Genomic DNA, 27651 nt, shown 5'->3' on the forward strand with positions numbered 1-27651 from the left:
TTGCTTAGTAATTGGTTTCTTTGCTTGCTTAGTAATTGATTTCTTTGTTTGCTTAGTAATTGGTTTCTTTGATTGCTTAGTAATTGGTTTCTTTGTTTGCTTAGTAATTGATTTCTTTGTTTGCTTAGTAATTGATTTCTTTGATTGCTTAGTAATTGGTTTCTTTGTTTGCTTAGTAATTGATTTCTTTGATTGCTTAGTAATTGGTTTCTTTGTTTGCTTAGTAATTGGTTTCTTTGCTTGCTTAGTAATTGATTTCTTTGATTGCTTAGTAATTGATTTCTTTGATTGCTTAGTAATTGATTTCTTTGTTTGCTTAGTAATTGATTTCTTTGATTGCTTAGTAATTGATTTCTTTGATTGCTTAGTAATTGATTTCTTTGTTTGGTTAGTAATTGGTTTCTTTGATTGCTTAGTAATTGGTTTCTTTGTTTGCTTAGTAATTGATTTCTTTGATTGCTTAGTAATTGTTTTTTTTGTTTGCTTAGTAATTGATTTCTTTGATTGCTTAGTAATTGATTTCTTTGATTGCTTAGTAATTGATTTCTTTGATTGCTTAGTAATTGATTTCTTTGATTGCTTAGTAATTGATTTCTTTGTTTGCTTAGTAATTGGTTTCTTTGATTGCTTAGTAATTGGTTTCTTTGTTTGCTTAGTAATTGATTTCTTTGATTGCTTAGTAATTGTTTTTTTTGTTTGCTTAGTAATTGATTTCTTTGATTGCTTAGTAATTGATTTCTTTGATTGCTTAGTAATTGATTTCTTTGATTGCTTAGTAATTGATTTCTTTGATTGCTTAGTAATTGATTTCTTTGTTTGCTTAGTAATTGGTTTCTTTGATTGCTTAGTAATTGGTTTCTTTGTTTGCTTAGTAATTGATTTCTTTGATTGCTTAGTAATTGTTTTTTTTGTTTGCTTAGTAATTGATTTCTTTGATTGCTTAGTAATTGATTTCTTTGATTGCTTAGTAATTGGTTTCTTTGATTGCTTAGTAATTGATTTCTTTGTTTGCTTAGTAATTGGTTTCTTTGATTGCTTAGTAATTGGTTTCTTTGTTTGCTTAGTAATTGATTTCTTTGATTGCTTAGTAATTGTTTTTTTTTAATCATCTTACTCTCCATTCTGTTTATAATTTTTTTTTCATCCCATGAGGACAGATGATTTCTTTTTTCCTGCCATATCTAGTCAGTTATACTCGACTTTTTAATCTCTCCACATCGTACTGCTTTTCGGTGTTCTTCTTACTTTACTTTTAGTGGGCAACATGTTTCACCTTTGTATAGTTTTTCACATTTACATGGAATCACATACACAGTTCTTAGTCATGATTCTTTCTGCCAGGGGCTTCATTTTAACAAGATGCTTCCGGAAATGTGCGTTTTTTTTTTTTTTTTTGCTTTTTTTCACCCCAAACAAAGCACAGTGCCACTTTGAAGTGGGGGAGGGGACTATTATGGGGGACATAAGCTGCAGCTAATCCCAAACTCTATCCGATGTCTTCCAAGTATGTTCCGACAAGTTCTACCAGTCTTTCCATTTCCTGCTCATTTCTACTGAATATTTTCAAATCATCCATAAACAGTAGATGGTCGAGGCATCTGCCACCAGATCCTAAGCTGTGAAAAAAATAGAGAAGGCTTACCGAAAAAACGTCCTTGGGTCTCTGTTGTGCAGGTTGAGAAGGAAAAGCGAAAAGATCCAAGATGGTGACCATGGTCTTTTAATGTCTACGGTCTCGAACAATTCTCAAAAACTCACATCTCACACGTGATTTTGAGGTGTGCCCAGGCACCATAAAAGCAGGTTGCTGGGGGAAGTGGGCAGAAGCGTTCAAACCTGTGTAGAGTGAACATCATCAGACTTTTCTGAATTTGTTTACATTGGGCTTGAAGGCAATGATATTGTAGTCGGTCAAGAAGCAAGCCAGCAGATAGTGTTCCATAGACGGGCAGTTCTAAGAAAAAAAGCGTTCAGACCTATGTAGAGTGAACATCGTCGTGTGACTCAAACTTTTCTGATTCTCTCTCTTCAAAAGGATGCGCAGTGGTATCATTATCATTACAAAAAGAAGTGGAGATAACGAATCTCCTTGGAATATTCCACGTCTAATGCCAATCTGCTCAAGTACCTCTGTTTGCTGTCAGCAGCATTTTTCCATTGAGTCAAAAGCCCTATCATATTCCTAGCAAGCTTCATCATCGATAGTGTTTCACGAATCCATGAATGAAGAACCATGTCGAAAGCCTTTCCATGCTACACTCAAATTCCTCTTCTTCCTCTTTGCATCCTTATCAATCATTCGTTGATCCTTGGCATCCTTCCTGTTCATCAGGGAGACCACCATTACTCCAAAGATGTCCATAAACTTTTTCTGCAAAGATTCTGGTTAACAGCTTCCACATTAGTGATAGACATGTAATAGGTCTGTAATTGTAATAATAATAGTAATAATAACTAGCAGGACCTGTGGAAATTCCACAGTGGCATTTTTCATATGTAATATATTGTCGCTGGGTATTCTGAGGTCCTTCTCTTCAGCATGAAGGAAGGCATAATCATATTTTTCTAGCCCTTTTATTAAAACTGTATCACCCCCATTACTAAAATAATAAATTTGATATATTTCCTGGGCTGATTATTTCATTACAAACACACCGGTCAATTAACTCACATTTCATCATTTCTCATAATTATTAAATATGTTACTATGTTCGACAATAATTTATCATAATTTTAACCCACATTATCGCCTCTCCCATCACTAAAATAAAAAAAATTGATATATTGTATGGGCTGATTATTTCATAAAAAACACAACTATCAATTAATTCACATTTCATCATTTTTCGTAATTCTTGGATATGTGACTAATTTCGACAATAATTTTTCATCATTTAAACTTACCATATCGAACACCTTACTAAAATAATAACTTTGATATATTGTCTAGGCAGATTATTTCATTACAAAGACACCAATCAATTAACTCACATTTCATCATTTTTCATAATTCTTGGATATGTTACTAATTTTAACAATCATTTTTTTATGAGTTAAACACACCTTATAGCTTCCACCCTTACTAAAATAATAACTTTGATATATTGTCTGGGCTGATTTTTTCATTACAACATACCAATCAATTAACTCACATTTCATCATTTTTCATAATTCTTGGATATGTTACTAATTTTAACAATTTTTTTTATGAGTTAAACACACCTTATAGCTTCCACCTTTACTAAAATAATAACTTTGATATATTGTCTGGGCTGATTTTTTTCATTACAACACACCAATCAATTAACTCACATTTCATCATTTTTCATAATTCTTGGATATGTTACTAATTTCGACAATATTTTTTAATCATTTTAACCGACATCATCGCCCCTTACTAAAATAATAACTTTGCGATATGGTATTGTATGGTCTGATTATTTAATGCAAACACACTAATGCATTAAATCACATTTTTATCATTTTTCATAATTCTTGAAAATGTTATTAATTTCGACAATCATTTTTCATTATTCAAACTATCCTTATCGCCCTCTCTTACTAACATAATAACTTTGATATATTGTTTGAACTGATTATTATATTCACCAATCAATAAACTCACATTTCATCATTTTTCGTAATTCTTGGATATGTTACTCATTTCGACCATATGTTTTTAGAATTAAAAGCATCCCTATCGCTTTCTCTTACTAAAATAATAACTTTGGTATATTGTCTGGGCTGATTATTTCATTATAAATACACCAATTAATTAACTCACATTTCATAATTTTTCGTAATTCTTGGATATGTTACTAATTTCGACAATAGTTTTTTATAATTAAAACCATCCTTATCGCCCTCTTTTACTAAAAATTAACTTTGATATATTTTCTGGGCTGATTAGTTCATATAAAACACAACTATATATTAACTCACATTTCATCAATTTTTATAATTCTCGGATATGTTACTAATTTCGACAATCACTTTTCATATGTTTAACCCACATTATATACCACCCTCTACTAAAATAATAACTTTGATATACTATCTGAGCTGATTATTTCATTTAAAACACACTAACTGATATATTCACATTTCGTCATTTTTCATAATTTTTGAATATGTTACTAATGTTGACAATTAGTTTTCATCATTTTATCCCACATCATCGCCCCCCTTTACTAACATAATAACTTTGATATATTGTCTGGGTTGATTATTTCATTCCAAACACACTAATGCATTAAATCACAGATTATCATTTTTCATAATTCTTGGATATGTTAATAATTTTGACAATCATTTTTCATAATTAGCCCATCCTTAGCACCCTCTTTTACTAACATAATAACTTTGATATATTGTCTGGGCTGATTATTTTATTATAAATACACCAATTAACTTACATTTTATCATTTTTCATAATTTTTGGAAATGTTACTAATTTCGACAATAATTTTTCATCATTTAAACACACCTTATCGCCCTCTTTTACTAAAATAATAACTTTGATATATTTCCTGAGCTTATTATTTCATTACAAACACGCCAATCAATTAACTCACATTTAATCATTTTTCATAATTCTTGGATATGTTACTAATTTAGATAATAACTTTTCTTAAGTCTGACACACTTTACAGCCTCCCCTTACTAAAATAATAACTGATATATTGCCTGGGCTCATTATTTCATTACAAACACACCAATCAATGAACTCACTTTTCATCATTTTTCATAATTCTTGGATATGTTAATAATTTCGACAATCATTTTTTATAATTAAAATCCCACATTATGTCCCCTCCTGCTGATATAAGAACTTTGATATATTGTCTGGGCTTATTATTTCATTACAAACACACCAATCAAGTAACTCACTTTTCAGCATTTTTCATAATTCTTGGATATGTTACTAATTTCGACAATAATTTTCTTAACTGTAACCCACTATGTCTCTTCCTCCTTACTTAAATAATAACTTTGATATATTGCCTGGGCTGATTATTCCATTAAAAACACATCAATCAATTCTGGGTATTCTCATAATACATATGTTCCACCTATATTATCCAATCTCGGGTGACACTGCATATTCTGCTAGTATATATCTTTCAAATATCTCATTCAATCCCGGGGCGACACTGGGTATTCTGCTACTATATGTTTTCCACCTATCTCATTCAATACTGGGCGACGCTTTCTGCTAGTATATATTTGCACTTTTCTCATTCAAACCCGGGACTGAATCATGTCCGCCACCCCACTATTAAAAATATACATGAAATAAAGTAATGTTTAAATTATAAACTGTTTCAGCCATTTTTGGAACTAACTTTATATCCCCCAACCAACTGCTAAAAATATACATGAAATAATTTAATGTCTAAATAGTAAACTGTTTCAGCCTTTTCCGGGATTGACTTCATATCCTCCACCCCACTGTTATAAATATACATTAAATAAAGTAATGTTTAATGTGTAAACGGTTTCAGCCATATACGGGACTGATTTCATATTCCCTTACACTACTGTTAAAATATACATGAAATAAAGTAATGTTTAAATCGTAAACGGTTTAAGTCATTTTCGGGACTGACTTCATATCCCCAACCCCACTGTTTAAGATATACTTGAAATAAAGTAATGTTTAAATCATAACCTGTTTCAGCAGCTTTTCGAAATTAATACATAAAAGCATTAACACAGTTAGAAATTAGGCAACCATTGCTTCAACATGAATTTCTGAGTGTAGTATCAGTCTCGGCATTCCAGTAACTTTTTTGGTCATGGTAAATGGAGGAGAAATCCTTCATTACTGATACAATTTTTATTTTTGTTACTGACCAGAGTGCCCCTTTTGGGGGGCTGGTCCTCCTCAATTTTTAACCGACCTCATGTCCAACTCTGTCCTTGAGGGGAGGCAAGTAAACAATCAAAAATAATCAGAAGGAACATTTTTATAATTAATCAGAAGAGACATTTCCAGCGCATTTTATAATTAATCAGAGAGAAGGGACATTTCCAGGGCATTTTGTAATTAAATCAGAAATTACTTTTCACGGTTACTTTTGTAATATTAAAACTTTGTTACATTAAATATAGTACCTGTTTACAATGCATCCCCACGGGACAGATTTAGACACCAGGGTCGTTATTTAATGTGGAGAAAAAGAACAAAAAATTGTCTTAGTCGTAAAGGATTTCTCTTCCACTGAGAAAGAAGAAATTGAAATGTAGAGTCTGGGGAACAAAAAATTGTCTTAGTCGTAAAGGATTTCTCTTCCACTGAGAGAGAAGAAATTGAAATGTAGAGTCTGAAGAACAGATACTACACTTTGATCTTGGCCAAAAGGCCAAGAAGAACAAATCATTTTTATTAGCTTTGCGTCAACAGCGACACCAATTTTTTTTGTTTTAATTGACCGAATGTAAGCACAAAAAACACATAAATATATATATATATAGATAATAAAATAATAATACTATTACTACTACTACTTCTACTAAAAATAATATTTAATAATAATAGTAATAATAATAAATACTATAAATAATGCCAAATAATAATACTAAAAATATTAGTAATAATAATAATAATAACAATAATAAAATTAATAATAATAATAATAATAATAATAATAATAATAGTAGTAGTAGTAGTAGTAAAAAACGTGTGTAGTGTCCACATCAAATGACATCACACCAAATAGTCAAGAAAGGTCGAGATGAATGGACAGACCAAAGAGATAAAGTACTAACAAGACCTCCACTAGATGAGTGTAAAGAGAATTGGGACATTGGGGTGCTTATTGCCATCCAAATTCCAATGTAGATCAATGGTCATTGCTAGCAAGAACTCAATGGCAAGTGGCTGTTGCGATAATGCAAATGAATGTGCAAAGAGGTGGAAATTACTGGAAATTTCAGGAAACTTGTTGTTATTCAGATTCCAGGAAATACCATCGATTGTTGTTAGTAATCAATTTCTGGTTATGAACTGTGTGAGAACTCCTACATATTAACAATAATAAATAATAATAAATAACAATAAATAATAACAATAAATAATAAAAATAAATAATAAAAATAAATAATAATTATAATAATAAATAACAATAATAACAATAAATAATAAAAATAAATAATAATTATAATAATAAATAACAATAATAACAATAATAATAAAAATAAACAATAACAATAATTAAAAATAATAAATAATAATAAAATGCTTTTTAAGTTCCAAGAATCAAATCTGAAAATGCTTCAAAGCAAATGAAATAATTGGATGGAGGATTATAGAAATTATTTCAAAGAAACCAAACGTTGTTTTAACGATATATAAAGTTCTCCATAATTTTTTCTTCTTTTATTAAATCACTAGCGGAGGGTTCCCGGCGTTGCCCGTGTGTTTGGAGGTGTGTGTGTTGAAAATAGGTGTAAAATAAAAAAAAAAGTTTTGGTCGGAAGGTCGGATTGAACCCCGAGGCCTTGATGCGAAGGTGGAAACAAAAGTGAAAAAAGCCAGTGACCTAACCAATTTAACTTTTGACTTTATATTTTGTTTTGTTGTTATTAATGATACAGAGTTAAAACACCATCTCGTCCGATAAAATGTTTTAACACTGTCTCTTGTTAGTAACCAAGATTATAGTAATTGAAGGCATGAAAGCTGGAAATATTGCTATATCTTGCCACTCTTAATTTTCCTGAGAATTTATTAGAAAATTACTGATGGAAGGAGGAGAGGGGGAAAAACTGGGGGAGCATAAATTATTACTGGGGGAGGGGTATATGCCCGCCTATGAAACTGAACACATGAAAGCTGAAAACATTGCTATTTTTCCTAGTCACAAAATTCACATAAATTTATTAGAAAATTTCTGACGAAGGAGGTGGGACAAAACTGGGGTAAGGCATAAATTATATCTGGGAGGTTATATGCCCGCCTGTCTCCACCATTGTTTTCAAACTACTTTTATCACCTTAGCCTGATTGCACCCAGGGTGGTCCGCCCCTCCTCGCCCCCTCTTAGTTATGTCACTATATGACATTATTAGCTTCCCAGAAAATACCGAATAATCTTGCTGATATTTGATTATGATAATTAGTGTTGTTCAGATAGAAAAATGTTATCGATGCGAGAAGTTATGTTTTAGAAGAATAAAAATATTTACAGTAAATAGATTCCAGGAATGTAACTTGATGGATGAACTTTTATTTTTTTATTTTTTATTTTTTACATAGGCATAACTACTTAAATTTTCATATGTTTTCACCAAGAATCTCATTAGGCAGTTTAGGAATTTAGCAGACAAAGAAAATAATGACAAATAGATTTTGTGAAAAAACAATAGGTGATGAGTTTTGATTCTTTGATTACATGAGTGATGACGTAATGAATTTTAGATTTACATGTAAGAAGTTAATCTATAATGAGGAGTTGGCAATCAGAGGTCGAGAGAAACAGTCAATGAATCATGATGGTTCTAAGTAAAGGAGTCGATAATTAAGATGTAGAACTGAAGACCAGTGTACTTTTTTTAATGGGAAAACTTTGGAAAATAAAGACTGTAAACACAAGCAAGACTTGTGTCGTAAGAATCTTCATGTTGTATTTTTGGGGTTTTTTTTTTTCAAGAATCCGTCAACACAAGATCAGCCAGATGGAAGGTATGTTTCCCTATTCCCCATTGAATTGTATCTGTTCTTTTATTGTTATATGTGAACACGCATGCATACATAAAAATAGACATAAAAATATATACATAACTAGAGACAATCACATGAAATACATGAATTGTCTCCCCATAATTAGGGGACATAAGGAATCCGGAACATACGGCTTACCACACACACAACGCCATAAAAAATCTGGGAGGGGAAAAAAAGAAACACAAGTCAAGAAGAAATATGTTATTGATATGAGAAAAAATATGTTTGTGAAAAAATAAATATGTAAGAGAAAGTACTTTATGTGTAAACTAGTGAGAAAGGCAGAAAAAATAGAAAAAATATAGAAGAAAACAAACGCCAGCACACAGAAAAGATGTATTTAAAAGAAACCGGTATCGTTTTAAACCTCAAACTTTCCGACGACAAATATCGAAAAATTGACTAAAAACATTAGTTTTTTCCAAGGAATGGTTGCTTTTTTTCGCTGATTGTTTCGCAAGTCATCCCCTCTTTTCGATTGACTGGCCTTAATTTCGACGTTCACCATTTCCGGTTTTGCGATCGATGCAACGGCAAAGATGTCACGTTTCTTTCACATCCTTTTCATATTTCATGGTACGGGTTCGAGCCTGCCTTCCTACTACCACTTTTTTTTTTTTTTTGCTCAACAAACACCTTCACACACTCGGGCAACGCCGAGCACTCAGGCTAGTGAAAAATATGACCATGAAAAAAAATTGTTGATTGTGTCAATTTTTACGTTGAGAATAACGAAAAGAAACATGTATGTGTCGATATAAGAAGAAAAAAAAAGGAATCAGTATTTAAATTAGAAAGAAATAAACGGAGTGTGTATGTGTTTATTTAAGTAAAAAAGAGAAAAGAAAAAAATGTAAACGTTATCGCTGTTTAGAAAATTGGGAGATGTTTTGATTACTAATTGAATTCGATCAAACACTATTGTTTGTTTGCCACAATTGTCTGACCAGAATCAACAAACGGCAAATAGTCAAGCCAGCAACTTAATGCTGATCTGATCTGAGCCAAGTTGGCAGAAAAGGTGTTAGAGACTGGAGATGACCAGCTAGATTGAGGGTGTGAAAAATTTTACAATTATAAGCAAGCCTCTCATTGGCTAATTGGCTACCCACTGTCTTTAGACCAATCAGATTGGTCGAAGTTTTAACCGCTGAGCGATGAGTTTGGCGGGGTTTTGAATGACTTTTCTTTTTTCAGTTCGAAATACAGCAACCGTAGAAGAAAAATGAAACTCAACTTTCTATGGATATTTGGGTGCCTCTACTCTTTGTCTCCTTGAGACTTTATGTTTAAAGCCTAAATGATTAGGCTACATTATTATTATATATGTCTCCCAGAGACTTTTTAATGTCAGAATTATTGACCTGTCTTTAATGACAATTCCTTCAAATGAACATGCTTTATAAATTTCTCTGATGTCGACTCTAATCGAAAATTGAATCCATCATCAGAAGGCATCATGCCTACCCTTTCAAACGTCTGTAATTAATCCGATCTTCAAACAGTGCTGAACCCAAATTCCAGTTCCTGCTGAAGATTAAAGGACTACTACCTTTTGAGGTGTTACCTACTTTATTCAAAGGCAAAATAGACATTCCCTTTTTGCAACGAAGAATGAATAAAATTTGTGTCGAATTTTAGAGGTATGCTTTGTTGTAATTAATTTTTTGCCGCTGTCTTGGAGCTAAAGCAGGTGAGGAAAAAATTCTTACAGAGGAGACATTTTTTCTGTTATATACTGTATAAAGTTTCATGTCAGAGATTCTGGGAGGAAACATAGTTAAATGTATGTATATTTTTTTTTCTGTGGAAATAGGATTTTTTTCAATTATATTTAACTTTTTTCTTATAAATACCAATCCTTAATTTGTGATGCTTAATGTTAATACAGAGCATATAACAAACAAATGACAAAAGTCTATATTTCAAATTTCATGATGTTGACCATCTTACAATTTATTCTTTTAATTATGTTGACATTTACCATTCTTGACAGCAACTGTTTCGTAGCACAAAATCATTCATTTAATTATATCAATCAATGAATCTATTCTGCCCTTAACTCGTCCAAAGAAATAGCAACTGTCAATCCATTAAAAGAAAATAAGATGCATTTGGGCATAATTACAAAACTAAAAACAAAGTCATGAGATTGCGATTCAAAGCTTTGTTCTTTATTTGTGGTGGTTTTGTTTAATCAAAATATATTTCTTGGGATTGTTTGCAAATTGAATTTCTTGGCTTTATTGAAAACAAAAACAAAAAAATGAGAAAGAAAGACAGCGTTTTTCTAATAGAATAGAGAATGATCTCGTTTTGGGGACTGATTTTGTGAAAAAGTACTTGTGTTTTGTCTTTTAATTAACGAACTGTGAACCGTTTTATTCTTTGTGAAATGTATATAAATGTATTTGAAAATTTAAAATGTAATTTTGTGATGTATTTATTCTTTGGAAGGTGGCACACTGGATATAAATTAGATTGAAAAAAATGTTAAAGAGGAAATATAGTTAGGAGAATTTGACGGTCAGCGTATACGTGAGGTAATAACGATAAAGGACAGTTATGCGGCGGCAAATGTTTTTTTATTATTTTCGAAAAGTGATTTGCGAAAAGAAAGCTTTTTTTCAGGATTATTTGATATCGAGTGGAGATCAACTTGGAATGGAAATGAGAAAGTTCCAAGAATAGAAATCCGATTTTTCCAGAGTTATGGGCTGGGAAACATTAGTTGCAGCACGATGAGAGCAAAAAAGATACTCCCTCACATAATGTAAGGATGAATAGGTGTCATCACTGGTCGTAAAATGTTCAGCTTTAGAGGACACGGAGACTCCCCTACCACAGAATACTGTTGGCAGACAGTTATAATGGGAAAAGCAGACATTATGTTGCGAATCAATCAGAGGAGATATAAGGAAAAAGGAGAACACAGTAAGAAAGCCATCAAGACGTAACAAGTAATGTATGAGATATGGTCCTAAGCATATGTTAGTGGGATGATCCTAGTTTTGAAATCTGGAGCACTCCAATGGAGATATTAGAGAAGTCGGACATGCTTCCGAAATAATAGTTAAGGGTTTAGAAAGCGATTTCCTGGTCTAGCGCAATGGGAATAAGGATTTTAGTTAGGGAGTGTGACGTTTTCCAGGGGTCTGTGTTGGAGTTGCAGAGATTCTAGAGCTTGGAAGTCCGAGTAAATGCTTATAATAGAAGGTTTCTTGTGAACTTACCAGTGGAAATATTGTAGGTAGAGTTTTTTGTTTTGATCCCCAAACGTAGTCTGTATAAATGGATGGAAATGATTGATTGAGATAAATGATTAGGATACAAAGAGCCTAAGTTAGAAACACCTATGGGAAAAAAGGGGTCAGAGAAACCAACAGACGAGAGAATCGTCAAGTTGATGAGAGGCAAAAAAAGGGCCTCTATTTGACTATGGCAAAAAGGTGACTGGAAATAAACGACTGACATCGGTCATAGGTAGAGTAACCTTCACCCAAATGGAAATGCCATAAGATTGAAAAGAGATTTAAAAGGAATTTAGCAAACAAAGTTGGTTGTTTGGTTATTGTTTTTTTACAGCATATCCATCCTTTTCAGGTTATTTAATGCCGAATCCAGTGATTTTGAAGAAAAACTTTTTAATAGAATATATTTGTTTGTTTTTTCAAGTCGGTTTCTATTTAACCCATAGTTGAGACCCTAACAGGCACTACCAGTCCGGATCAGAGTGGACCTGGGAGAATGGCAATTAAAGAGTAGCTACACAATCCCCAAACCTGCAAGCTGGGACCTCACCATTGGATATAGTTCAAGGTCATATCCAGGACCAGAAAACTAAGAAAATAATAACAAAATGATTTTGTGAAAATAAATAGGCGATGAGTTTTGATTCTTTGGTTATGTGAGTGATGACATAATGAATTTTAGATTTACACGTAGGAAGTTAGTTAAGTCAGTCCGTAAGGAGGAGTTGGCAATTAGAGGTCGAGAGAGACGGTCAACGAATCGTGATGGTTTCATGTGGGGAGTGGGGGTGATAATTAAGATGTAGAACTAAACACTAGTAAGCCTTTTTTCAATGGGGAAGCATCAAAAAATAAAGGCTGTAAATACAAACAAGACTTCTGTTGTAAGAATTATCATATTACAGTTTTTTTGCAAAGATCTGTCGACACAAGATCAGCCAGATGGAAGGTATGTTTCCCTATTCCCCATTGAATTGTATCCGTCCTATATTTGCTTTCATGTGAACATGCACACACATACACTAAATACACACATAACTAGAGACGATCACATGAAATACATGAACACAAATAGACAACACGTCAATAGTAAATAGAAACTCGTGTATACACGCATTATATACACATCATATGTACATATACACTCCGACCGAGTTCATAACAACTGATCCAATGTCTACTCTCCTTAACTTGCTAATAACACAGCACTGTCACATTTAGATAAGTTCTGTTTTATTCCAAAACAACTAAAACTTGTACTGAAATCGGACATGTTGAATTGGAACAGGACCTGCACAGCAACAATTACCGATTTCAATCGAATGTTATAATAACAATCTACTTGATTGCATGTGCACCATACTCAGAATTACTCAATTATTTTTGGTAATTATTATTTTCTCAAATTCATATTTTGATAAGGAATTTTTTTTTTTCAATTCAGACCTTCATATGTGATACTATCGTTATTCTGAAAAATATAAAAAAATTAAAAATTAAAAAAAAGAGGAAATAAGTTTATCAGCAGAACAAAGGTATAGACAGTTATTCACTAAGGGGCACAAAAGAAAGCTAAATAGAATTGTTAATCAAGGTGTGGCAGACAAAAGAACGGACATCAATCAATATATTAGCTTTAGAAGTGGTAATGAGTTTTACGATGGGACAATTTACAGACAGTCTTGAGTTTGCGACGGTTGACAACAGTTTGATAGTTGAAGGCAGGTCATGACTCAGAGCAGATTGAGATGAGCTGACAATTGACGACCTCACCCTCTACAAACTATGTAGACGTAGGCCTTAATGTTCACAGAGTTACTGGTATCACACATAGCTTGAATGCAACTGATATTTGCACGATTTTGTTGGGGTTTGTGTCTGTGTTTTGTTTTATTTTATTTTTTATACTCTGCACCTCTTGGCATCCACCAATGTGAGAGACAACACCATGGCCAGAAGTGAAGATAAAAGAGAAGACCATGCAGCTTTGGGATCAGTTTGCTGCCGAGTAGAGGCACACATGGTATCACACAATATCATACAATTTTGCTGAAGTATTGCCTTGGCCCTGTGCTATTCCATTGCTGAATATGATTCTCGTTTTGGGAAGAGATCAACACTTGCCAAAAAACTAAACTTAGCATTGACCAACACCTGCTGTTTGATCACTGACTGCCTAAAATCTACTCTGAAAAATTTCCGCCTCATTAGTATTGCCCCTTCAGATGTGAGATGGGAAGTTGCCAGTCGAGTAAAGATCACAAAGGCATCTCCTTCATTGACATCACTGACAATCCAACGACTGAAGTCAAGGCAAAGTTTCCTTAGTCATGTCAAACCTGTAATAACATCTCAGGAAGAGACAAGACAACAGCTGTGAACCAGACGGCTAGAAAATGACTCCACTCCTACTGATATGGGAATCTCCCATTTTGAGGCTCTCTCTTCCAGTTCAGAAGCATTCTGGCTTCACTCAGCTGCCTGAGAACAGGAATGAAGAGGTCAAAAGTTGCTATGATCAGACAGAGCTATAAAACTGACTCAAACATCTGTGAATGTGGAGAGGAGGACCATACGATGCAACACCACCTTATCTGCACTCGTTACTGCTCAATTGGTACAACTTGAAAGATCTTACAGAACACAAAGGAATGCATAAAAACGTGGGAAACTGTATGAACACGTTTCAAAGGCATACACAAAGATGAAGACGTAATAAAATTTATAGATTTTTCCTAGATGTACGGGTTGGGTGCAGGGGTAAACATTGCTTTGATGTTTGTGAGGCTGATTATAAGACGAAATCACGTACAGCTTTTGACTTAGCATCATTTCAACCTTGTGCGGAAGTTATATCTGTTACAGAAACATCACAGTTCACAAGTAATATTCATACCTTCGTTGCCAATCGTTCCTCCTTGCAGCTTAAAATCAAAGCTGCCTAATCATACTTGCAAAAAGTTAAGAAAAACTGTTGATGACAAAGGAGGTTTATTCTTGTTTTTATTTAAAATCTTTAACCATTCTGGTGGGGAGGTGATAGAGTGAGATTGATAATTACCGTTTAATCGTATCTCACCAGGACATTCTAAAATAACATGAATGCACTTCTGGGCATGCAATCACACTGACGATTTCTTTTGGTCACTTTCTCTTTCAGCCATGTGATGTCACACCCGTTTTTATCAATTCCCATGGGCGAGTAAAGCTAACTTTCAAGTTCACTAAGTTGACCCCAACTGACCTTTCATTTCCTGTTATTTTCAACTAATCAAATTATGTACTAGCAGGGTTTCCTCACTCAATATTTAGTATTAACCCATCTCGAATTGAAGACACGTTAACCCAACAATAGTAAATCACAAACATATGCACCTGACGCAGTTATGGAAGCGTGTGAAAGTTCAGCAACAAAGAAGATAAAAGAATTAGAACATGAGTATTTTTTTTTATATAGATATCGCTTCAGGCAAGGCATGAAGCCATTTGGTGTAGAGAGCTTAAAAGAAAAATACCATTCATGGTCAAAAACTAGTCAACGATCAACATTAGATGAATAGATTTCTACCCAGAAACAGCAATTTTCCCCTTTTGTCAGAAACATTGCTCATGAAAAGTGAAGATTACACAATCACCTAGAGTTGATTTTGCAATAAAAACCACTGGTTCCCATCATATCACTGGGTTAATATTAGGAAGGGTATCCAGCACATAAAAATCTTGCCTTAACTAAGGAAATGGCTTCCAAAGAAAATGTGCTGCATTTCAGGACATATAGCCTAAGTGAAGACCTGGCCAGAGATAGGTTGATTTGGAAGTTAAGTTTTAAAAGTCATCCAAAACATACCAGCATGTAAAATGGATATTAAATCAACTACGGTGATGTACTGATGTATATTTGGTTCTTTTTCATTATTGAAGCGAAATCCAACAAAAATTGAGTTTTCATTAAAACCAATGATAACCACTTAATGCTTTTGTCAATTTCAACAATGACAAATATTATCTGTCATGTCGCAATTAGTTAAATATTTCTGGAATATTACACAAAACACATATTTACATGATTCAACAGGAAAAATAGTGTTTCGCCATGTTTGTTTTGTCACGTTTAATGCAACACAAGGGAAATAACCCATAATTTGAATTATTCTAAGTTTTTGACAGTTTTTAAAAGTAAATTACCTCCCCTGCTAATATAAGCACAATTCAGTTATTATGTAAGCTAAAATTGCTAATTTCTTTAAAAAACTTTCTTTAATAATTTTCTACCTTATCGTTTTTAGTAATTTTGGGATATTTTCATTACCGTGACATGGTAATGCAGTAGATACTATTGATTTCACTTGAAATTTAATATTTTAATTTTCGAATTTTGTTACAATAACGAAGAAGAACCGTACATTTTTTTGCCAATGAGCTTTGTAACATTTTTTTTATTGGGCTCTTGAAGGGCTTATCTTTTAATTAGTCTGTTTAGAGTTTGGTGGTTGGGTCACTTTTAGGCTTGGTTTGTCAGATAACTAACAGATGATGAAGGTGGTTAAGTATTCTTAGCAGAGGGTAAAACCATAGTGCTTTTCTGGCTGGCACTTCAATACTTCATTGGGTAATAATATAGATGACCAAACCAAGGGATAGTTCTTTGAAAGGCTTTTCTATGAGCACGTTAAAGATCAAAGTATCCTAAGGCGCCATGTTGCACATGGCTGTGTGTCCCTTGAGGTATTTCCAACATGAATGACTTAATATCATGCTAATAATTTGACCTCTGAATTTATTATAATTCATCATATTATCATATTATAAAAGACTACAGCGTTTTGAAATTATTGCACCTTCCTGTTTAGTGATCATTTTTCATTCATTTTTGCAATTTACATCAAATGGTGTTAGAGCTCATGTCAAGTGATTTCCATATACAAAAAAAGGTGGCTGTTCTTATTTACTTGCTTCCATACAAGGGCAGAGTTAGACATGAGGTCGGTTTTTAATGTGGGGAAAATCTAGCTCCTCAAAAAGAGGCACTCTGGATAGGAACAAAAATAAAAAAAATTGCCTCAGTCATGAAGATCTTCTCCGCTGACCAAAGATAGAAAAGGTCACGTGCAGCATCAGAACAGATACTACACTACTAAAGGTGGCTGTTACTGCTATTGCATTCTTACTTCCAACCTTCAGCTGAGATAGCATTTTGAACAGATGCTTGGTCAGATTTTATCTGATTAGCAGGCACTCTTACTGTTATATTGTCAATCTATATAACTGGCTTATATGACAGTTGTGACGTCAATAGAATTTCGGGTCGCACTTCTCATTATAAATTTTCCTAATGTCTGTGTAGGGAAACGTGTGACTTACCTAACTAGCACGTGTCTATAATTCAACGGGTCGGTCGTGGAATGAAATGAATGAAGTAGAAAGAAACAAAAATGGCTGCCTTATCTCTTTATATGCCTGCAATGTGACCACCCGATATGCAAATGAGATGCTCCTGGTTGGAGATAAAAGAGGGTTGATTTTTTAGAGGGATGTTCATTTTGAAGTTGGATTTCGAATAAATAAGTTGAATTAGCAGAAGTTCGTTTGGAGTTGAGAGAAGGTGTGTTACGTATACAGAAGTTTGGAAGTTGGAAGTTTGGACAACAGTGTCAACCTTACCCAGGAAATTATTGGTGTGACAGGCGGAAGAAATAGCACTCAAGTTATTGAATTATAGTCTGTCTGGGTGTGTGTGTGTGTGACGCAGTTTATTTCAGCCTACTGGCAACCCACCCAGGCAAGTAAGGTACCGAAATGAAGCTTATGACCTAGCGGATGTTTTAGTGATATTTATATCCATGTTTGGTGTATGGAAATGCAAAAAAATAACGATTACTTAACGTTTTATTTACTGGATATTTTTCTGGTATTCAACACAAGTTATTATCTCCCTTAGTAAGTTCGATTTACTGTGTGTGCATGTCTATGACGCGGTTTATTTAAGCCTAATAAAGATTTAAAAAACGTTTTATTCACTGGATATTTTTCCGGTAAATTTTCATTCCATGTTATTCTCCATTAATCATTTTATATACTCTACGTATATCTTATCTTTATTATTATAAATTTTCCTGATGTCTGTCTGTCTGTGTGTGTGTGTGTGTTGCGGTTTATCTCCGCCTACAGGCAATCCGTCCAGGCAAGTAAGGTACCGAAATGAAGCTTATGACCCAGCGGATGTTTTAGTGATATTTATATCCATGTTTGGTGTATGGAAAGGCAAAAAAAAAAAAAAATGCAAAACGCAAAAAAAAATAAAAAAATAAAAACGATTTACAAAACGTTTTATTTACTGGATATTTTTCCGGTACAGGAACCAAGTTTGCTCAGCGGGGCAAACTTGGGTTCTTGTTTGGCAAACGCGTGCAAAATTATATACACTTTCTTTTTCTTAAGTTTTTAAATTCACAACAACGAATCATTTTAATCAAAACAATACAATTTATTTACACTTATCGACTCAAGACATAATAGAGAGCAAATAATATATGAAGTGGAAGGATGGTGGATGATGTATCTATTTACAATTCCTCCCCATGGGGCAGAGTTAGACACCAGGGCCGTTTTTTTTTAACGTGGAGAAAAGGTACAAAAATAAAAATTGTCTCATTCGTGAAAGACTGCTCCTCCACCGAAAGAGAACAAGAAATGGAAGTGCAGCATCTGAAGAACAGATACTACACTTTGATCTTGGCCAAAAGGGTAGTGGATGATGTAATGCTGACACATCTCCCTGCGTTCTCTTTTTGTCAATTGATGACTTCTCTTTTTATGTCATAAAAAACAATTATTTTAGTCTCATGTTAGAATCTTTTTATAAACACACAAACAAGAAACAAAATCACTTTTATAGAAAAATAATTTATTTTACAACTGGGATTACAATGAATATAAAAGAATAATTTTACAATCGTGTTTTTGTTTTTAATTAATTTAAGATTGGTTTAGCTGATTTCCTTGCCATAAAAAGGGAGATAATTATACCAAATTTAATGTAATTTCTAAGAAGCAAGCTGAATTTAGACTTACTATCAAGATTCTGGCATTTTCAACCACCATTTTTTTTTACAGGATAAGTGCTTGCATTTGCATCATGAGCAAGTAAATCTTCACTTGACATTTTCTTTTTTCTCATTAAATCGTGCAAAGTTATCTCCCTTTTATTTTGAAATCCGCTCAATAATCATCAGGCCATATTAAAAAAGAAAACAGAAAAAAAAAAAGACAATATTTAAAACAAGCATTTTTTTTTTTTTTTTTTTTTTAAATAATTATATAAATTGATAGTGGCAACAATTTTTTTGTTCTTGTTTATTGAGAGGGGGGGAGAAAGAGATTTAAAAAATATATTTTATTCTTTTCTTAACAGATCATATTTTACAAATTATTTAAGAGAATAAAATCTCGAAAAATGTCCATTTAAACAATCTTAACATTATTTTGTAATCAAAACAAACGTTCCACTATTGTCCCACTTACATTTTCCATAACCAAACACACAAAAATGAGAACAAATAAAGGGTTCAGTTTTAAATTATAAACGATTATGATATCAGGTATCCTCTAACGATAACCAACTGCCACCTATGTTTCTAAAATCTATAATTTTGCGATTGATGAAAAATATGGATTTTGAATACGGATTTTTTTTTTTTACATAGGCATCACCACTTATCAAGGCCAAGAGGCCACTTGAGGATAATGGTTAAGAACTAAATTACAAGTTTATTCATAAAGATTATTAAAAAGAAAATTAAAAGTTAGTAAAAAAAAAAAATTATTTCTTATGTACATCAAGGTCAGTTTGCCAAGTTTTGTAAAATATCCAGACTTATTGATAATTAATCAAATCTTATTACAATTTTGTGATAAAACTTTAAATCCTTATTAATAATTAAGACTGCTATGAGAGGATCTCAATATAATATTAGTTATTTTTCCTTGTTTATGAATCAAGCAATTGCTCGGCTAACAGTGGAATCCCAATGTTTACAGCAATTTGATAATGCTCAAGTCCCTGTTCAGATTAACCTATAATATGTCTCTTCTGAAACTGAGAATTTGAAGGCTACTTCATCATCTGCCATACTTAGTGATATATATTCTATTATATAAAAAGCACTGTGTGTTCATGTGTGTGTGTGTCTGTGTGTGTAAGAGAGTGTAAGTTCCTTTATAGGTTCCGAATCAGCTGAGCCTATCTTTTGCAAATTTCACACTAAGCTAATTTATATATCTGGCAGCGTTCTTAGATAAGTTTTGTAGAGAAATTCATCCAATATCGAAAATCAAAAGTTGAAAAAACTACGGTCTTAAAAACAGGTTTTCTCTCATATAGATAAAAACGAATCATTTTTACAGGGGAATATTTAATGTTACATCGGCCAAGCAAGATAATAAAATTTCAGCAAATCATTTCTTCTTAAAAAAAACTTCATCATTCTATTTTAATTTTTCCTTATTAATGAGTTCAACTTAGTATAAAAGAGGTACCATTTAAAATCACCACAAATCATTGATTTGTTTGCATATTTTAAAACTAAATATTGATCAAAAATGACTTTTCCAGGACATTCATTGTCAAGCTCAAACATCGGCCAACATGATATTGTAAACAAACACAGATGGAATTTGATGAACAACATTAGCATTATTATTATTATTTTAATTTTTTTTTTTTGCAAATTAGTCCACCAAGCAAATTATTCTTTGTAATATGTAATAATTAATAGAGGATTTATTCTATAATAATATATATGCAATCTGCATAAATTAAAATATCATGTTTAAGCCTATTGTATGACCAGGCAATGCTGGGCTGCCAGCCAGTTCATACATATTGATACATGACACACAACAAAATGTCACTTAGTGTAAACTATCAATGTCTCAAACTTTTATTGCTGCTTTGTAGGATTACTAGATTGTTGGCTTCTGGCATAGAAAGCAGAATCTTTTGTGCTTGTTAAGTTATAGTCGACAAATCGATGTTTTAAAATATATCGTTTTAAGCAAAAACAATATTACGTGCTTAATTGTAATGTTGGAAATAGTAACATATCCAAAAATTACAAAAGTTCATCGAATAGAACAAATGCCATTGTCTTTTTGATACTAGTGCACTTATTGATCCGTGCTGAAATAATAACGTTATTATTTAAAAGGCCATTGTTAACATGGGGAGGGGAGGGTGTTTTGTACCTATTCTATACTTTAACCTTACAATTGAATAAAAAAAAACATAAAACTTTAATTAAACTTGGAAATACGATTTAAAAAATAGTGCGGATCAGTAAGTGCACTAGCACCGTTTTTTTTAATTAAAAAAAACAAAAAAGTCTGTCACTATAGACGACAAATATTGCCACCATGACACAAATAATCTAAAACATTCCTTTCAGAGTTATATCCCGTTTTTCGACTCCTACTGCCTACTTTATAACGTCTAAGAAAATTGCAATTTTACCCAATTTTCTGTAAAAATTACTTTTAATGATTTTTTTGTAATTTTTGGATATATTACTATTTTCAGCACAATTAAGTACGTAATACTGTTTTTGCGTAAAACGACAATATTTAAAAGAAATTGATCTGTCGCCTGTATCTTAAGAAGCAGTGAAACTTTAAACACGAATGAATTATTTTTGTAGGATGCGTCTTTCTTTTTTGCAAATCAAACTATCAAAAACGATGAAGGAAACAGGTTTTGACATTTGTTTCGTTAGGTTGTGTCAATCAAAAACATCTCCATTAAATTTTAGTCAAGTTTTGGTGGCATCTGAAGAAAGCTGAAAAGTACAACAAAGGAAAATTTGAGAATAATTAAAACCAAGATGAGCACACGAGTCAGATACGTGAAATTAATAAAAAATATCTAAATCATCTATTTACTGAATTTTCCTTCAACGGCCATTTAAGGCTTTTGTATTGTCAAGTGGAAAACAATACACAAATATACTGAATAGATTTATCCCGATAGGTACAATAATAGACACCTGTGTCAGGTAACAACAATTGTTAACTGAATCAGCAAGTAAATTGCTAATGGTTTCATGAGGAGTTTGTCTTTCCAACTCGCAACTACCATTTTGCTCAGCTTAAATATATGTGAATCCGAGTTAGGTGTTTGAGCCACATCACAAGAAAGACCAAGCCATAGAATAAATGGTTACACGGCTATAGAACGTCAAGATCGCAGAGTCGACAGAAACTAATTAACAATGTGAGAAATCTTTATTTTTGACAGGAGGTAATACAGCAACGATTCTTCTTAAAACAAACAGATACTACATTTTGATCCAGCTTTGTTTACTTGCCTTTCTCAATAGCAAAGTTAGACACAAGGGTTGGAATTCAGCTTCTCAAAACGAGAATTCTATTCTGCCAACTAAAATAGTGTCGTTCGTCTTGTTAGATCCTCGCAGATGATACCTCAAGCAACGGGCCATAAATTCAGTCCTCCCTTCCTGAAACAAAGAGGTAATGCTCTGAAGGATAGTCTCATCTTGAAAGCAAACAGATACTACACTTTTGTTTGTTTATTATAGAAATGCATATGATTGCAATTCGAAAATCCCTAGCAAGACCAACAAAGGAATAGTTTGCAAGGAATCTAACTCTGCCATTAAAATTTTATCCTCAACACCATTTAAGGTTCACTGTTTTTTTTATAGTAATCACCTAAGACAAAGAATGAAGCCACTTGATGTAAAGAGCTAAAAAAAAGATACTACTTCAAGGTCAAAATTCAGTTGTGTGAGATGGAAAGATTCCGGCCAAGAAAACAGCAGTTCGTTCTCCTTTGTCATAAACATCATTCATGAAGGTTGGAGATTACATGGGCAGACAAATCAGAACATCAATAACCATTTCATTTGCCACAGACGAGAAAGTTTGCTATAAAAGGAATAACGAGATAGAGCTAGAGAGAGTGAAGTTTATTATACAACAACAAAAAAAAAAAAAGACAGAACACAGCTGTGCTAGGAAAAAGGGGCAGCCAATACTGGTTCATGGGAATTAATTTAGAACCAGGGTCGAGCCTGAAGATATGAAAATGCCTGAAGAGGAACAAGAAGAAACAGAGCAAGAGAAACACAAAATGAACAAAACATGGAGGAAAGTGAGAATAGCGTAAGAGATGTAGAACACGAAGATGGACCAAGGTTTTCGTGAAAAAAAAGGACAGAAGAACAAATGTGAGAGTGACACAGACATTCTAGATTACTTAGAAGGAATGAGAGATCGAATGAAGGCATCAAACGTCAGGGAGGTATAATGTGGTATGTAAATTAAATACCTAAATAAATAGAACAAACCTATTGGACAGCATTGTAATCTTGAGACTTCATACGAGATAACACGCCACAACAGTGTAAGAATAACAGTCATCTGTATAAGCAAAATACAGAAAATTGTATTAATATGAAAAAAGTTAAGCAATTTCCATCAATGTATGAATACCCAATGGGAGCATAATACCGTAAACTTCAAAGCTCTTGATGAGACGTGCTCTTAAGTAATCCGATTTACGAAATTTTCACTAATGATTAACACGATATTGTCCCACTGACTACTGTACAATCATTAACCCTTATTATCAAGTGACCTTGATAAATGGTGAAAAAAAACAAAAAAACTCTTGAATTCATAATTTCGAATGCATCACCTCCATTTCCATACACTTTTGTCTTATGTCAATATGTGTTTTTATTGTTTGGAAATATTTGTGGGTTCAGACTCTTGCAAGTGGGCTTCATTATTATGAGCCTACCCCGGAACGGGTATATCAGCTATTCTCTTATAAAAACACTGGTGGAAACGAGACAAAATACACCCTAATCAGAATCTTTGAACAGACATTTTTTTTTAAAAAAAAAGCATCAAGTTCTTTAACAAACTTATCCAAAATCTCAGTACCTTTCAAGTAATATCAATTTTCCGGTGAACGCTGCGGACATCCGTTATCTGAAATGTCAACAACTCGGTGCTTTCCTTCAACACCTCTAATGGTTCTGAAGTCCTTTGCGATGTCGACACAGCAGGTGGCTTTTTAGATGCTTGGAAAAGATCATCTGCATTTGTGGCAAGATTAGATTTCTTATTGTTCGTCTCGTGATCAAAGATGTCATCGTTCGGTGACACACAGGGATCTGGGGATAGAGAAATTGTGGAAGTGTCAAAGGTTTCACTTGGGTCAAAATGAGTGAGATCAGACTTTTTTAAGAATTTTGTCAACTGCAAAATGTCATTCAATTCTAAGAGAGAGTCAGTGGTGCCTTGACGTAATGGAATTGTAGACGATTCAAAATCAGAAGGCATGGAATGGAAAGACTGCTCGTTGTTCTGCCCAGTGAATAATGGTGGCGCCTCTAAATTGTTCTGCATATATTTGGTGCCGTTTAAATCACTAGCATTTGGAGACGTGACACTGGAAGCATTTGGAGACATGGAACTGTTGAAAATACTTTGTACACAAGAACTGCTTTCAGAATCAAGTGGTTCCATTTTGATTGGTAGTGAGAAGTCTTTTAGTAGAGACTGAGAAGAATTCAAAGATAATTCTTCACAGACTTCTTCGTGTTTGATTATCTTTGGCACAACGGAAGTGTTTTCGGAAAGGTCTGTTGATGTAGAATTATTGATAGGGGAGTCAAGCACGGACAAATCTAAATCAGTTGGATTCTGAATATCACAATACATTAAGTGGGTGTCACACAATAATTCGAGTTCACGTATTCCGAGTTGCATGGCTATTATTCGTTGTTGCTGGAGAAGAATTGGATCCAGCGTTAGTACACCATGGTACATGTACTCTGAAAAGGCAATTAGAGCCGCTTGGCTGACTTCCTCGGGTAGATTGACCCGAATGAAACAGTTGGCTTTGACGTTTGCCTGGGATAATAGTTTGGGTGAAATTGCCAGGAGGATCACTTTATGAACCTGAAGAAAAGAAAAAAAAAAATTAGCAAAGAAAGAAAATAAAAATATGCATAGATTCTTGGTCTGAAGAAGCTTAAACAAACAGGTATGCACATATGTAGCGAAAAATGTGTATGAATAAAAGTTTGGCACTTTTTCATTATAATAGTGAAATTTGAAAAATGAAATATTGAATTACAAGCAAAAACAATAGCATCCTCTTGTCATGTTGAAGTAATGAAGATATGTAATCAGGGATGCATGTGAGAAAATCAGCAGCAGCCGAAGGATAGCAGGTTAGTGAAAATATTAGCAGCAGCAGCCATTAAAACATGTATGCAAATTAGCAAATGTATGCAAGCTGGCATCACAAGGAAAGAAAAATACAGCATGTGGTCAAAGTAGCAATACACATGAAAAAATTTAAATGGCTTAAAATATTTCAATATTGGTATATATAGAAAGAGCTTGATAAGCTAAGAAAGAATCTTTTTAAATTTTTTAAATCCAATTAAAATCAAGGAAGTTATGACTATTTTTATGCCCTGCGTGTTTGGATATTTTCCCCTTTTTAAGACCATATGCATTTTGTCACATTTTTTTGCACTACTTTTTCGGTAAAAATGCTATATCTTTGTTAAAACACAAGACTAAGCAATGAAATTTGCCATATAAGTGTATTTTTGTGCAAGGAATCTGAATATGCTACTGAAAATCTCCAGAAATTAATGGTTTCCAAATAATCTGCAGTAAATTCACATAAATATGCTGCGATTGCTTAAAAATGCCATGTATTCATTAAAAGAAAAGAAGTTAGAGAACTCAAAGTTTAGTTGTAATGCATTTTATGTGCCAAAAACTGAAATAAAAATGAATATATTGCAATATTTCTTTGATATTATTGTAGATAAATATCTTTTGTTACCCCTCCCCATCTTACCACCTCTCCAAAATATGTGATTCTACCTTTATAGACATTTGCATGTGAACAACTTGAAAAACTTTGATAAAAGATAAACAAAAATGATTTTAGAATTTAATGTAAAATGATTTCCCATTTTGAATCATTCGAGCGCTTTAGGGCAGTTACCCCCCCCCCTACACACACACACACACTTTTTCCTATGATAGATAAATCCTGGGTGTTTTTTTTTTGTTTGTTTGTTTGTTTGTTTGTTTTTTAAAAGGCGATTATGCGTGGTTTTAAGAGGGTCTTTGTGCAGTTATGAGAAGGTAGGGAAGTTGCCACTCTGACTTTGGGTTAATGATAGGGCTAAGGAAAATTATGTGTGAACATCCTGAAGACTTGATAGAAACAAAACAAAAACAATTTTAGAATTTAGAGTGGGGGTTGGTTTCACATAAATGTAAAATAATTCACCATTTCAAGACGATCCTAGCGTTTTAGGACAGTTGACCAATTTATTTTTTTTTGGAGATTAATCATGTGCACTTTTCTTTAAACGTTTTTATGCTTTTTTTTTTTACGTTTATATGAGCTCACAGGAAGTTTTTTTAGTGGGGTGCTCTGCCACTTGTACTTAGCATTATTGTGAAGGCTGAAGATTTTAGGAGGAGACTTGCCACTCGTACCTAGGATTAGACATAGAATTAAGCGAGTTCTTCTTTTTTTTTTTAAGAGGGTGTTTGATACCCATTGTGAAACTTTACAAGAATTATGACAAACAGACAAAAATAAATGTTATTTAAAAAAGTGACGTCCCTCTAACAGAAAAACATGATGCTTGGAAAAATATTAAGTATTTAAATTCTATTTAAATATAAAAAAAGAAACAAGTTTTTGCTAAAGCTGACAAATTGTTAAAAATTTTGAATTAATGTTATTTTGATTTTTAATTACATTTCATGTCTTTTCCTACCGTTGTTATTTTTTAACTGAGCACCTCCTACAAATATTTAAATATTATTTTATTTATTTATTTTTTTTTTTTTTTAATAATCGGGTAGATTAGTTTCCATTCGATAATAATTCACTGAAAACATTTTTTAAGGGACGAAAATTAGAAGTGTGTTACCGTTCGTAATCGTACACGTGAACCAAAACATCATATTTCACATTTTCGCTTGTTAAAATATTTTAAAATTTACTACTACCCAATTTTTTAAAAATATTTGTATGGTTGATAACAAAATAGCTCTAACATGTAAGAATTTTTTTTTATAACCAGATTTTCAATTAAAAAAAAATCTATTTGGAATAAAAATAAACAACAAAAACAAACGTTTGTTTACGCCATGTTATCGCTGCTGCTACTGATACAGCTACTATCACTAATACTAAAGAAGTCTTGATTCAAATTCATAACGATTTTTTGGATATTATGTTTTTAAATTGCTACGTACCACTAGAGAAAACACTGTCCAATCATCTTTTTAACGAATAAACATAGTAAAAAGATTGTTTTATTTAATAGTGAGTGTCCGAAGAAATTTTTAAAAAAATTTTCAATACTCACCATTTTGAAATCTTTTTTTTAACACAGCAAAAGAACGAGTGGTCGGACACTCGATATTATTAAAAATGACATCTCTTTTGGCTAATTTCCAAATTTCATTAAAAAATTCTTTACAGAAACACGGTACGAATGTTTAGAAATCCGGGGGGGGGGGGGATCATTATAAAAACTTACCGAAAATGCTGTTTTATGATGTTCACATTTTTATCACTTTATTTGCTTAAAACTCTAAA

At 32.8% G+C, this 27651-nt stretch overlaps 1 protein-coding gene and 1 pseudogene across 5 annotated transcripts in view; both read right to left on the reverse strand.

The window, feature by feature from the left end:
- LOC145303589 (uncharacterized) overlaps positions 1-27651 on the reverse strand; it is a 121894-nt gene that overhangs the window by 8765 nt on the left and 85478 nt on the right. For 3 of the 5 annotated variants that reach the window (XM_080145136.1, XM_080145133.1, XM_080145135.1), the window contains one exon: positions 22954-24962. In XM_080145136.1, the coding sequence (XP_080001262.1) occupies positions 23943-24962 (1020 nt within the window). In that variant the 3' untranslated portion in view covers positions 22954-23942. Of the gene's footprint in view, positions 1-22953; positions 24963-27651 lie in introns of those variants that run through there. The other 2 variants (XM_080145137.1, XM_080145134.1) reach the window with 1 other exon arrangement.
- LOC145240488 (U2 spliceosomal RNA) lies at positions 6208-6377 on the reverse strand (annotated as a pseudogene).

Source organism: Euprymna scolopes, chromosome 19 (genome assembly GCF_053919585.1).
Source record: "Euprymna scolopes isolate OS-2025 chromosome 19, ASM5391958v1, whole genome shotgun sequence".
NCBI classification, from domain to species: domain Eukaryota; kingdom Metazoa; phylum Mollusca; class Cephalopoda; order Sepiida; family Sepiolidae; genus Euprymna; species Euprymna scolopes.